The sequence below is a fragment of the Hypomesus transpacificus genome, unplaced genomic scaffold (genome assembly GCF_021917145.1).
Source record: "Hypomesus transpacificus isolate Combined female unplaced genomic scaffold, fHypTra1 scaffold_31, whole genome shotgun sequence".
NCBI classification, from domain to species: Eukaryota; Metazoa; Chordata; class Actinopteri; order Osmeriformes; family Osmeridae; genus Hypomesus; species Hypomesus transpacificus.
This window is the reverse complement of record NW_025813837.1, coordinates 2,511,091-2,523,538: the sequence shown is the minus strand read 5'-3', so window position 1 is coordinate 2,523,538 and position 12,448 is coordinate 2,511,091. Positions and strand designations below refer to the sequence as shown.

General features: G+C 46.2%; 3 protein-coding genes across 4 annotated transcripts; 1 reads left to right on the top strand and 2 right to left on the bottom strand.

Annotated features, from left to right (window-relative positions):
• Window positions 1-21: 21 nt before the first annotated feature.
• Window positions 22-6,141, top strand: LOC124464119 (phytanoyl-CoA hydroxylase-interacting protein). Its single transcript, XM_047016040.1, has 5 exons — window positions 22-178; window positions 2,722-2,898; window positions 4,527-4,701; window positions 4,833-4,950; window positions 5,067-6,141. The coding sequence occupies exons 2-5, from the start codon at window positions 2,734-2,736 to the stop codon at window positions 5,611-5,613; spliced, it is 1,005 nt and encodes a 334-aa protein (XP_046871996.1). The 5' UTR covers window positions 22-178; window positions 2,722-2,733; the 3' UTR covers window positions 5,614-6,141.
• A 164-nt stretch (window positions 6,142-6,305) lies between these two features.
• ppp1r3c2b (protein phosphatase 1 regulatory subunit 3C2, duplicate b) lies at window positions 6,306-7,458 on the bottom strand. Its single transcript, XM_047016049.1, has 2 exons — window positions 7,367-7,458; window positions 6,306-7,115 (listed from the first exon to the last, which is right to left on the bottom strand). The coding sequence occupies exon 2, from the start codon at window positions 7,106-7,108 to the stop codon at window positions 6,383-6,385; it is 726 nt and encodes a 241-aa protein (XP_046872005.1). The 5' UTR covers window positions 7,109-7,115; window positions 7,367-7,458; the 3' UTR covers window positions 6,306-6,382.
• A 1,157-nt stretch (window positions 7,459-8,615) lies between these two features.
• gins4 (GINS complex subunit 4 (Sld5 homolog)) lies at window positions 8,616-11,895 on the bottom strand. 2 transcript variants are annotated; one of them, XM_047016047.1, is made up of 9 exons: window positions 11,568-11,895; window positions 11,291-11,377; window positions 11,082-11,195; window positions 10,574-10,671; window positions 10,322-10,410; window positions 10,141-10,231; window positions 10,011-10,059; window positions 9,803-9,907; window positions 8,616-9,318 (listed from the first exon to the last, which is right to left on the bottom strand). In XM_047016047.1, exons 1-9 carry the CDS (start codon window positions 11,664-11,666, stop codon window positions 9,268-9,270), a joined length of 783 nt encoding a protein of 260 aa, XP_046872003.1. In that variant the 5' UTR covers window positions 11,667-11,895; the 3' UTR covers window positions 8,616-9,267. The 2 variants fall into 2 exon arrangements, with proteins under 2 accessions (XP_046872003.1, XP_046872004.1); XM_047016048.1 differs by lacking the exon at window positions 10,011-10,059 and having other exon boundaries at window positions 11,568-11,891.
• Window positions 11,896-12,448: the final 553 nt, after the last annotated feature.

Sequence of the window (12,448 nt, the reverse complement as noted above, 5' to 3'; positions counted from 1 at the left end):
AGGAGAAGGCAGGCAGTGTGTTCAGCTCCTAATCGCTTTTCATAGGGTATCTATCATCGACTGCAGAAGAGGAGAGGAGTGAGAAGGGGAGGGGACGGTAGGGCATCTCCAGTTACACTCATCTCCTCTGCTAGAGGACCTGTCAGACTTTCCAGAGACGTTCTGCCGCCAAGCAAAGGTATGGCATCTCTTGTTTTATTATGCTGTTGATCTTACTGGTCAGTGTCTTTGTATCTCTGGTCTTCTGAAGGCTAAGTTCCTCTCAGTTAATAGTTAACTTAACAGTTGATTTGATGCTAAATATGTTGTTTTGATATTCCTTGGCAAATCAGTGATTAAAATATGTACTGAATCTCTGCTATGTGCCAATGATAGTAAAGACAAGGAGATACAGATGGAGAGGCAAAAGGCTCACCGAATCAACCAATCAATGATGATTACCATGATCTGATGTGCATAAACCTGAACAAAGAGCTGACTAAAAGATACACTTTACAAATATGATTTAGAATTGAGATAAAGCGTATCTAATCCTCCATGGCAAATATGCATTCTCACTGTCTATGATACCATCTTCTTCCCAAGCCATGCAGAGAGATCTGCTCCTTTAACCCCGCTCTACTGACTCTCACATATGTTACCCTCCACCTCACAGCACACGTCCTACGACTCTTATCAAGCCTTTCGTCGGCACCTGATACCCACAACTCCAGTAGACAACGTCTCTTCGAACCATGGAAACCTCTCTGCCTATTTCTGCTCAGTAGATGCAGTGAAATCCATCATGGCAGTGTCACATGGAGATATGTTGTGTGATAATGTATGAGTGTAGCAGGTTTATATATCACAGGGCAGAGTGAGTAATGTGCCCTTCATTGGGTTGCTACTATGAGCACATTTTCCATGCATAGAACTAGAAGACTGTGGAGGAAAATAATGCTGGAAAACATCAAACACAAACAGGAAGTGCATGAATTACCATATTCAAATTAGGCTTAGCCATCCTGATATACACAGTTGATATTTTGGTCCATAGTTGTTAGTTCTGTTCAAGGGATGCTCCCTATTTAGGGCACATAGTCATTCTGACTAGACTGACTGACAATTCAGCACACCAATGCATAATTGAGTGCAAGGAAATGTGACGATTTGAATGATATGGGAACGCCACATTTGAACATTTGAAACGTCTGAAAATGGGGCAAGCGCGACCGGGGACCTACAAATGCTTTGATGACCGTCCTGTGAGAATCTCTTCTTGCCCTCGTTTTCTATGTGAGAGGACACACAGAGAACACAGGGCGAGAACAGCTGCAGCAGCTGGGAGAGACTCACAACATATACACACACACACACACAACCAACAAGCCCCAGTACGCACCCTCCAGCCACAGCACAACACAAAGGTGCCGGCTCCTCTCTCACCGCATAAGCCTTAATGAGCTGCCGCACCATGTCAATTACGGACTGGACCTGAACCGCTAGCAGCACAAGGCAGGTTCGCCCATGTGTGACACAGCCTCACATTATCCCCAAACAAGCTTACAGTCGTTTTTCTGCCCTCAGTGTTATTCGCTAGCAGCGTGCTCCCAGGAACCTCACTGCTTCAGCATATGCCATGATGCGTGTTGGCTTGAGATGGCGGGGAAACGTGCCATGTGCTTTGTTGTGGGTTTCTTGGCTTTTCTGGGATTGGTGGGAAACAGGTCATGGAATCAAAAGGAGTGATGAGGCAGACAAATATCATAACAAGCAATGTAGCAGAGAAACGTTTCACTGTGCAGAATGGAGGAATGAAATGGATAGAGAGACTGTAGAATATCAAGGAGCACATCTAGCCTCAGGACAATATCATAGAGATAATCATTTTTGGGGACACGTCAATGGGGCGATCAATTCAGGAGAGGAGAGATGACAGCTAATCAACGCTAGTAGACGTGAGCCACTGTTCAGTCTCACACTCAGTCCAGTATTCAAGGCTGTGTGCACCGGCTTGGATCCCCAGACTGATGACAAACAAATATATTGGGTCATATTTCACCTGGTGGTGTCACCTCTTGGTTTTCTATGTCCTTTATGACTTTAAATGCCTTGAAACTGCTGCAAGAATCCCCTCAAGCAGTTCCTGTTGGGCTGACTCAGTCGTTTCCCTCCATCTCGACGCAATCCGACAAAACTATAAACGCACGTTTTACAATGCCTTCCTTGAGAAATCGCAGATGAGGAAGCTGTTAGTGAAATTGCCATTGTGTGAACATAATAGCCTTCACTGTGTGGTTGCCAGGAGACTGTAGGTGGGTTATGAAATGATGGGGACCTGCAGACGCCCGTCGCTTAGCTGAGGGGCTAATACAGGGTTGTATATTGTAGGGAGGGAAATGTCAGAGAAGGGCAAGAGTAGAGAGGGTGAGAGAGGAGGAGAGAGGGGGAAAGAGGGAGAGAGAGGGGGACAGAGGGGAAGGAGGGGGAGGGAGGGGGACAAAGGGGAGGGAGGGGGACAGAGGGCAAGACGGGGGTCGAGAAGGAGATTGAGAAGCTCTGTAAATAACAGCAGAGGAGATGTGACCACCGACTCCTGCATAAAGGTTCATTGAATTTGGTCTGAACTGTTGGCTTTTTCATTGTTATTTTCCTGGAGCAGTGTGTGTCTCCCCCCAGACATTCCTGAGGGGATGAGTGCAGCCGACCTTACGACTCTGACCCTCCTCTTTCTGTCCACAGAAGCCGGCAAACATGGAGCCCCTCTCGACCCCCTGCAATATTCAGATCTGCGAAGTGACCTGTGACTCCTTCCGCATCATGTGGGACATGAGTCCCAAGGACACGACGAGGGCCACGCACTTCTTCATCGACTTGAGCCGCAAGGAGAGCAGGGATCACAACCGCTTCAAACACAGGGTCCGACTCTCTCTCTCTCTCTGATTACATTTACATTTTACATTGTCATTTAGCAGACTATCTTATCCAGAGCGAGGCAAGTAGGGTGAAGTGTCTTTCCCAAGGACACAACGTTATTTGACACAGCCGGGAATCGAACCGGCAACCTTCTGATTAGTAGCCCGATTCCCTAACCGCTCAGCCATCTGACTCCATCATTCTCTCCGACTCCCCCCCCCCGCCCCCCCCCCAAACGATCCTCTCCCCAAACTCCCATGCCCGGGATTTCCCTCTCAGATCCTCAAGCTGCCTCTCTCTGTCCACATCCATGTTCTTTCTTCCCATCACTCTGCGTCAACCGTGTTTCCCACAGTGAGAGGTTTTGATGGCAAAACATGACGCAAGTCCTGCTCCCCCCCCCCCCCCCCCCCGTGACCTTCTAAAATCAAAGAAAAAGAAGAGTCATGGCGTTGCGTGAGACGGCATTTTCTTGTTAAAACACCACAGACCTAGGGTTCACAGATAATTGGATGCTCATGAGAGCATGGAGAAGCCGCTGCATCGCCGATGAGAGAGTCGTAGTGATGCTCTGTGCGTTTCTCCGCTAAAGGGAGACTGGATTCCGTGTGTTGTGAACTACTTCAGGCCAGTGACTCACATTCGCTTCCTCTTGGATGGCCACAAAACTGACAAACACTAAAACTGCAGCTCTGCAATTTTCATGGTGAGCTGCATTAGCTATCCCAGACCTACCACTGAGCGGACTGATGACTGGGTGCCTCTTTCAGAAACAGGGAAATTGGATTTCAAAATGCGATATTTTATTCGATACGGTGCAAAAACGTTGTTATTTGGGTCATGTTTTGTATCTGTAATTACTTGTGGTTGCGTTCAACTGAACAAACCTCAGATATACTTCCACACCAGCTCTGCATGTTCCAACCAATGAGAAAAGGCCTCACCCCCCCTTAGACTCTCGCCAGAGAGAGGATGGAAAATTAAAGACGTCATGCTCAGTCATATATTTCCCATCCTTGACACTGACTGAGATGTGTGAAAGCAGTCCTAATTACACCAATTCAAAGATGACTGATTAATGACATTCCTTCCTCCTGTTCAACTGAACGAGTGCAACATTCAGATGGATTGTCGGATTTGCTGATTGAAACACCTCAGTCTCACTCAAACTCATAACTTTCCCTTATTGCACTGCACGCCTATCCACCACTTGGCAACCAAAGCAGGGTAAACAAGCTTGCATCAGCGTGGTTGCCGTGGATACGTGGCCCTCAGAGCTTGTCGCAGCAAGCAGTGCTTCTTTAGAGACCTGGGACAAAACAAGACCTCTAATCTCATCCGAGTCAGGCAGTCTCACTACTCTACAAAGTGATTACATAAAAAACCTTCACACTGGGTGGTTCACGTTTCAACCAACAGGTCGAATGGAGATCGCTGTCTAACTATTGCACCACTGTTCCAATATCAAAATGAACTAACCCATGAATGCTTTTCAAGTGGATGGCCACTTACTAATTAAGTTATAGACATAACCTATGCATACATATCAATTTAAATGTGTTTGTGTATATATACATATATATAATCATTTTTTTTAAATATGTTTATGTTACTGCATCTGACCCATCCAGGACGTGCCAACTAAGCTGGTGGCCAAGGCGGTGCCTCTGCCCATGGCAGTGAGGGGTCACTGGTTCCTGAGCCCTCGGACTGAGTACTGCGTAGCGGTCCAGACTGCGGTGAGGCAGCCGGATGGGGACTACCTGGTGTCGGAGTGGAGCCAGGTGGTAGAGTTCTGCACTGGAGGTACTGCCTGTTATCCACTCCTTCATGACGAGATGGGATTCACCTGTTTTATACCGTTAGCGTGCACCGTTAGCATGCACCGTTAGCATGCACCGTTACTGGATGCTGACTGGTATTTGGGCCCTGCTCAGATTACGCCATGGACCATCTTCAGCAGCTCCTGGACAAGGCCAAGGGTTCCGCCGGAAGACTCCTGAAGTTCTCTGTGTTCTATCGGAATCAGCATCCTGAATACTTCCAACATGTGAGGTCAGTATCAACACTCTACTCGTGAATTCTGTTTCACAGTAAGGGGTTATTCACACTGATACTGATACTAGAACCAGTTACCCAGTCGTCATCCTCCTCTCCTCTCTGCCTGACAGGACTGAGTGTGGGGGAGTGATGCAACCAGCCCTGAAGGACAACAGTGGCAGCCATGGCTCTCCCATCAACGGCAAACTCCAGGGAGTCTTCCTCAGCTGCAACACAGAGTTCGACACGGGCCTCCCCCCCAGCGACTCCCCCTACGGCCCTCTGCGCTTTCAGATCTCCGCCGGACACCTGCTCAACCCCAACACCTGTCTCTACTTTGCAGACTTCTACTGCATGTACACGGCCTACCACTACGTGGTGTTAGTGCTGGCCCCTGCTGGCTCGGAGGGGGATCGCTTCTGCCGCGGCTGCCTGCCCCTGCTGGACCTGTCGGGAAACCCCTTCCTCACGTACACGCCCCCCCAGCAGCCGGGGGAGGAGCCTGTCTTCTGCCACGCCAGTGATGTCATCCTGGAGGTGCTGTTCACGGAGCCCCTCCACCTGGAACAGGGCGCGGTGGGGCAGATCAGCGGGCGCCACCAGCTCATGAGCCTGACCACGGCCAACGCCAAGAAGGACCCCAGCTGCAAGGTGTGCAACATCAGCGTGGGGCGCTGAGGGGGATGGAGGGGGGGAGGGGCCGACCAGGACTTGGATGGTCGCGGTGGTTCTCTCTGCAGAGGAACCGCGGGGACGTTTGCTGCAGAGCTATGGAACCCATCCTATGTAGAGCACAGTCACACATCTGGGGCAGCCCTCATCATGAGGGCTTACGCATGCTGTTCCCCCCCCTCCCCCTCCATCTCTCTGTTCTAGAACTCAGAATTGTCATGTATAGTAGCAACACATCTAGGGATAAGGCTGGTGGGCAGTGAAAGACGAAATGGCTGGGGATGTGGCCAGAGTTCAGAGCATTTCATGTACTGGTGACAACCATATTGTACAGATACCATTATTTAAGTCAAGTAACATTGTGTCTGTATATCTGTGTTCTCCCCCTGGTTTGAGATGAATGCCTAATACTTAACAAATGTTCCCAGCTGAAAGTCTAAACAGATTTTATCTGGGGACTCCTAGTAACATCAATGATCATGTCTGTTTGTTTCCTTACATAAAAACCATCACAGAAAGTTAGCTTTTGTGTAAAACATCCCTTATTCAAACTATTTTGGTCCTGAAAACTGACAGTTAATTTGGGTGAAACTCAGCGTAATGGCATTGAGAACTCTGGTTTCTGAGATGAGACCTATTTCAGTTGCAATTAACTCAAAAGTCTAGCAAGTATACAATTTAAAACAATACAAATAAAAGTAATTAAAAACAGTTTAATTCATAACAGAAAGCAACATTTCAGCAAGAAAAAGGTCGGGCGATAAAAAAAAAACAATCAGTGACAAAGGATATAGTTCTTCCCATTGTTGTTATCCCAGAATGGAGTTGTGTAGCCACCAGGCAGATACTGAAAACAGAATTCTATCTTGTCCTTCTCATCCAGAGATTTAGGGAAGGCAACGGTAAACTCAAAGATGTCTTTATCGTGTCCGCTATACAGTTGCTGCATGAAAGCACATGGCGCGTCGAGGTAGCTACGCCAGGAATTAAAGGTGATCCGTATGTGGACGTCCTTCTCATAGCTGACATTCATCACACGCACGGTCCCATGAATGGCAGAGGCAGACACGCTGCAGTTCTCCAGGAGGACCATCACATCCTGCAGTCTGGAAGCGACGTCTGGTGCGGGCAGTTGAAAGTCTAGCCTCCACTGTGGCCCCTGTCTGCATGTGCTGACTGTGCCGTTCGTCATGGCCCCCAGCTCTCGTAGCGACGGTAGAGGGATCATCCGAGGACGCTCCTCAATCTCAAACAAGACTCTCACGGCTGTTAGGGACATTCCTTTGGAGTCAGCGAAAACCACACGCTTCTTCTTCGATTGTTCCCGATAATGTCCATGCTCTCCCCGGAACATTGCGGAGGTCGGGCTGGAGAACTTTCGAATGCAGGGTCGAAGGGCTTTCAGATCCGTGCCACGGAAGAGTGGGGGCAGGGGAGGGAGCTGGCCGAAGAACAGACTCAGGTTCTCAGGGCCCTGGACAATAGACCCTCCAGCAGGCATTCCTAACCTAGTTTGGAACGGCAAAGGTGAACCAAGAATAGCCTACAGAATATTCTACAACAACCTGATAATCAATCCACGAGTTGATGTCATTATATTCCTAAATATCAAAAGCCATCATTTTCTAATTTCCTCTGTCAAATGAACCGTAGCCTGCCCTTTTAGAAAGTTTATTCTAGAAGACAGTACAAATATATTGTAGGCTAACTGTTGTTGGTTGTCATTTATTCATCTTGAGTGAGTAGAGCCAATACTTACACCTCCTCTTCCTTCCTTTGTAAGGACGACCCATATGCCCCGCCTCCAAATTCTTTTGACTAATCAACTTAATCCTTCTTGCGCAATACAACATAGTCTCTGTCTGATGACCAGAGGAGAACAGAGCGTTTACCCGTAAATGAACAATGATCGCATCACCACCAAGTCACATGATAAGGCATCAGAGATGAGATTAGTATTGATTACTGAGGTGGGGTGTTGAGGCACAGAGGTTTCAGTAACTCAGCACTACACAGGTAGGCCTATGGGGACTGTTCCGATAACTGGTTCTATTCCAGGCGTTATTGATCGAACGATGGTCGCACTGAACCCTGGGCCGGGGTCCAAACCTTCTGCTGAAGGTCCTTCCTTCTCTCGGTGTCTGGTGGCCCACATACCTTCTCCAGTGCCATTTCTCCGGTGCTTAGCAGACGTGACCAGAGGAACGCCATGTTATACAACAGCCTGGACGTCAATCACCAGGGCGTGACAGAAAAACGATCAATTATCACTTTACATACTATGTGTACTATAGGCCCATGTAAAGTTGGATGTGCTATTATGTGGAATTAACATGTAGATAGCCTACTTTAGTGACACCATTTTGATGAGTACTCTGACACTGCATCTAGCTGCAAACTTTTAGAATTAATGTATAGGCTGTCCATCAATCAATGTTAAGTCACAACAGGTATACTTAAAAGATGCATGGGCATAATTATACACTAACCATCTTAGTTCAATATAATTAGGCTTCATTGCAGTGATGAGTGGAAGTAAAAGGTATTACTTCCAATTATGTATTTTCAAGTAAAAGTAAATTACAACACACAACAACTTCTGTCAGATTCATCAGATGATGAAAACCCCATGATTAAGCAGGATAGGAAATTTCTTTAACATTGCGATATAAATCAACCGTCACAACATATCTCCAAAGAAGCTCATCAAAATGATGTGGCAATGTGGTGATTGGGAACTGGCGTGTGCTCTTGCACGTAGCTGTTAGTGCTTTAGTCAGAACCAGACAACCAGGTTATCAGAATCAGATTATTCATTTGACGCCGTCGATGTCGGCCCAGGTAGTAGCACACTTCTGGCTCAGTCTCGAAGGTGATTGGAGGATAAGGACCATGGAAACAGTAGCTACTACACACTTCCTGTTTGACAAATCACACAAACTTGAACATCCTTCTGTCACTCGTGGTTTGGAATGCTCTTATTTCACTCATGGGCGGTATTAAAACTGTTCCAAGTATCATATTTATTAACTTGACTGAGAGTTATAAGACAGCATGAGATACCTCCCAAGATGTCAGACACTAACAATGCACATGTAAATAGACTGAACTGCACGATTCAGGAGAAAATTGAGAGATACCACCACTCAGACAACAGGAAATACGAATGTGATGGCTTATTCTAAAAGTGAAAATGATCACAACCTGGAAATCATTGCATTACCATCCTACCTGAAACAAGACAACTCAGCTTCACACCAAAACAATATATTTACAAAAGGGAAAGCATGACCAAATGGACAACAGAACAATTACTACACAAAATATAGTCATTGCTGAGACGAAGCAGTCACCCAAGAGTGTCATGGGTGTGAGAGTGTGTATCTCATTTATGGAGGGCCTGTCCTGTAATCACATACGACCATCGCAGTCTCATGTGGCCCACATATGCTCATTCACTACTTGTGAAAATACACAGAAGGCCCCTGGAGTAGTCTGTTTCCTCTCAGGTAAGAAGTGCAGTTGAGAAAGCTCTGTCCACAGCTAGGCAGAGTGGTGGGGCTCATTCCTGGATCTTTAGGGTCCTAATTAGAACACGTCCACTCTCATTTGCTCAGAGGAGTTCAATAATGAGCCGACAAGATCCTCCAGTCAACCATCTCAAACTGAAGCGAGCAACACACTGCATCTCAACCGAGGATAAACAGGCACCTGAAAAAATAGAGGGGAAAAAAATAAGAGAACAAATTCAGAAAATATATTGACACACTATCAGAAATGTTTATTATTCTGTCATATTCTGCAGTTGATATAACTGGCCAGCCAGTTGTGGCAGCATCAAATAAGCAGATTTCTTCCATCAGTGTTTTCCCAAAGCTGTTTTGGTAAGCCCTGCTGAGACATTTATCTACACTCTGGGAGGATTAGGACTTCCAACGTTCAAGAGCCATGGACCCATTCAAACGTCAAATCCCCTCATTACCGTTCCGGCAATGTGGTGTCAGATAGAACAAATTTCGGTTGCCATGAAACAATGTCCAGAGCAAAAAGTGTGGGCTAAAAATAGTGACAGGAAAAAAAACACTGAGGCTTATGTAAGATATATATCACAGTCAGGCAAAGACCATAGCCATGTATACAGCACAGAACATGACCTCCAGAACACGGACTGAAGGACTAAAACACAGACTAGTACCTGGATAGTTAAATGAGCTGAACCGCTCCAGAGGAAACAAACGGTGCGATGGTCCGATATCGTATAAGATGCTGTGAACCTTCCTCGAAATCGACAACATACTCTCTGAAGGAAAACAAACAAACAAACACATAAAGAATCTGGTGTACTTTCATTTAAAACTATTGTTTGATCAGTCCATAATTCAATTCCACCATTTACTGCTTACTTTCAATGGTGAAATACTGATGTAATGAGTTGTAGGCCAATACCGCCACCTAGTGGACAGTAAGAGTACATGCAGACTGATGTCAGGTAGGCAGCAGGTTGGGGACTAGTCTGGAATGCAGGTGTGTTACCTCTGATCATCAGTCTCAGGCTCCACCATGATGTTCTCCTGTCTCTCCTTCACTCTCAGGAACACAAAGGAGTCCAGGCATGGCTCTGGCACTAGACACACCACACACACACACACACATCAATAAACATTTTGAAATTGTTTGGACAGATCGATGAGCTTTTACATTTGACAGCTCCTACCAGCTTTCAGCATGTCCACCGTCTGCAGGTTAGGGGGCATGTGTTTTAAAGCTACAGCCTTCAGATACATCTCTGTGTTGGCCAGGTATCTGTACAGTGGATCAGGGAAACAGATTAGTGGTTTGATATTGCTACGTTGCTTGGGGAGAGACAAGGAATGTACTTCAGAACACAAACACACCTGACCCACAAAACCCCTCCCTCTCTGTGTCAGCATAGCAGAGCTGAAGAGTTAAAGAGCAGGAAACTTACTCTTTGGCAAAAGCGAACTCCTCAGGAGACAGGAAGGATGGATCTCCCTCGGCTCGTGACTTCTCTTTCTCCAGGACATGTGAGAAGAATTTCTCGATCTAAACAAGCAGAACGAGTCAGAAATGAATGGAACTTGGGAGCTTTGCTAGGTTTAATCATAGTATTGATCCTAGTAACGTTGATATCCCTCTACTCATGACGTCCAGGTGATTTAGCTGATACGTCATTTACATTTATGCATTTAGCAGACGGTTTTATCCAAAGCGACTTCCAAGAGAGTTTTACAAAAGTGCATAGGTCACTGATCATAACAACGAGATAGCCCCTAAACATGTAGCATACGGTGTGAAACCAAATAAGTCCCAAAGGGCAGAACAATAAGAGCATGTAGTTAGACAAGTTACAATTAAACAGTAAGAACCTCAAAAGTGCAAGACTGTACCTGTGGAAAAAGCAAGCAACACAAATGTATGTACGTCATGCATTCATGGTTTAACTGCTGGCCTACCTTCTGGAGACGGGACCGCAGGTAGCTACTGAGAACGAAGCGGATCCTGTCTATTTCCATACGGTGTATACTGGCCTTCAAATCACCTTTCCTAACCCTCTGCAGGTTAGCCTCCTATGCAGGGACGACATAATTGTCGTTAGCTTTATAGCCCGCAAATGTACGAACGTAAAGTGCGAAAACATAACCTGGGTGCTATGTTTACATACCATATGAGTGAGTTGTTCCATTACACATTCTACCATCTCTGATTTATTCTCGAGAAGTTCAGGAGAAAACTTCTCATTCAGCCAGGCCTAGAAGAAAACGGGAAGATACATTGTTGCTGTCAAGATGCGTCTCACCACGGCAAGTGTCCCAGGGCTTGCCTTTGCTTTTGTTCTTATGCGCTATTAGGGGAGTTTGCAAAGGAAACCAGACCTCAGAAAGTTAAACAGATACGCCTCACAACATCTCTCAAACAACAATGAACTTCTGGGATATTACCTCTTCTAGCTTTGTAATGAGCTCTGCCGGAGTCATCACATCTTCTTGACTGTCATCTCCGCTAATGTCGCTGCCAGCATCAGATATGGCATCAGACATGACTGCACCGACTAGCAAAATTTGCTACACAAATACCGAAAAATCTATAGGATTACTAGCTAGCTATCACTTGAAGTACATTTGGTAAGTTGTAACTTTACGAAAATAGAAGTAATGAATGTTAGGAAGAAGGAACAGCAGCCTACAATAGTACACAACAAGCGTGTTTTCGCACACACTAAATTGAGCTTGCTTCCGGTGCAAAATTCGCGCGCTCAGGGGTGACGTAATTTTGTAGTCCAAGCCGGAAGTTCCCATGACAAAAAGCCGTTTGTTGTTTTCGGTACAATTGTCACAAACAGAAACCAGAAACGGGTTGTTGTTTTATTTATCCCCCCCCCCCCCCCCCCCCCCAAAAAAAAAAAAAACTAAAAACAATTCTGCTCGATATTAATTTTCCAAATCTTCGTTTTCATTGGTGGGCGGGCCTTCAGAGCCCGCTTGCTTCATTGAAAAATAGGGTGTGTTCGCCAGGGCCTATATATTGTGTGAGATATTACAACAGCTTTACAAAGCTGTTCAGGATGAGACCGAGCAAGTGTCTTACGGTAGGACGGTAGGAACTCCAACACAGGAAACATCCTCGATCTATCTCGAGGCCAGGTGGTGCAATTCCTTGGCTCACCACTAGATGGAAACCTCAGCCCAACTGTTAATCTACAGAAAGCCTTCAGAGATATTCGTCATGGTTCATCGGAGCAGTGACTCAAGCTGGATGTGTTACACACAAGCTTTTCTCTCACAGTTTGTCACAACAGGTGTCAGACCGGTCACACCTTTCC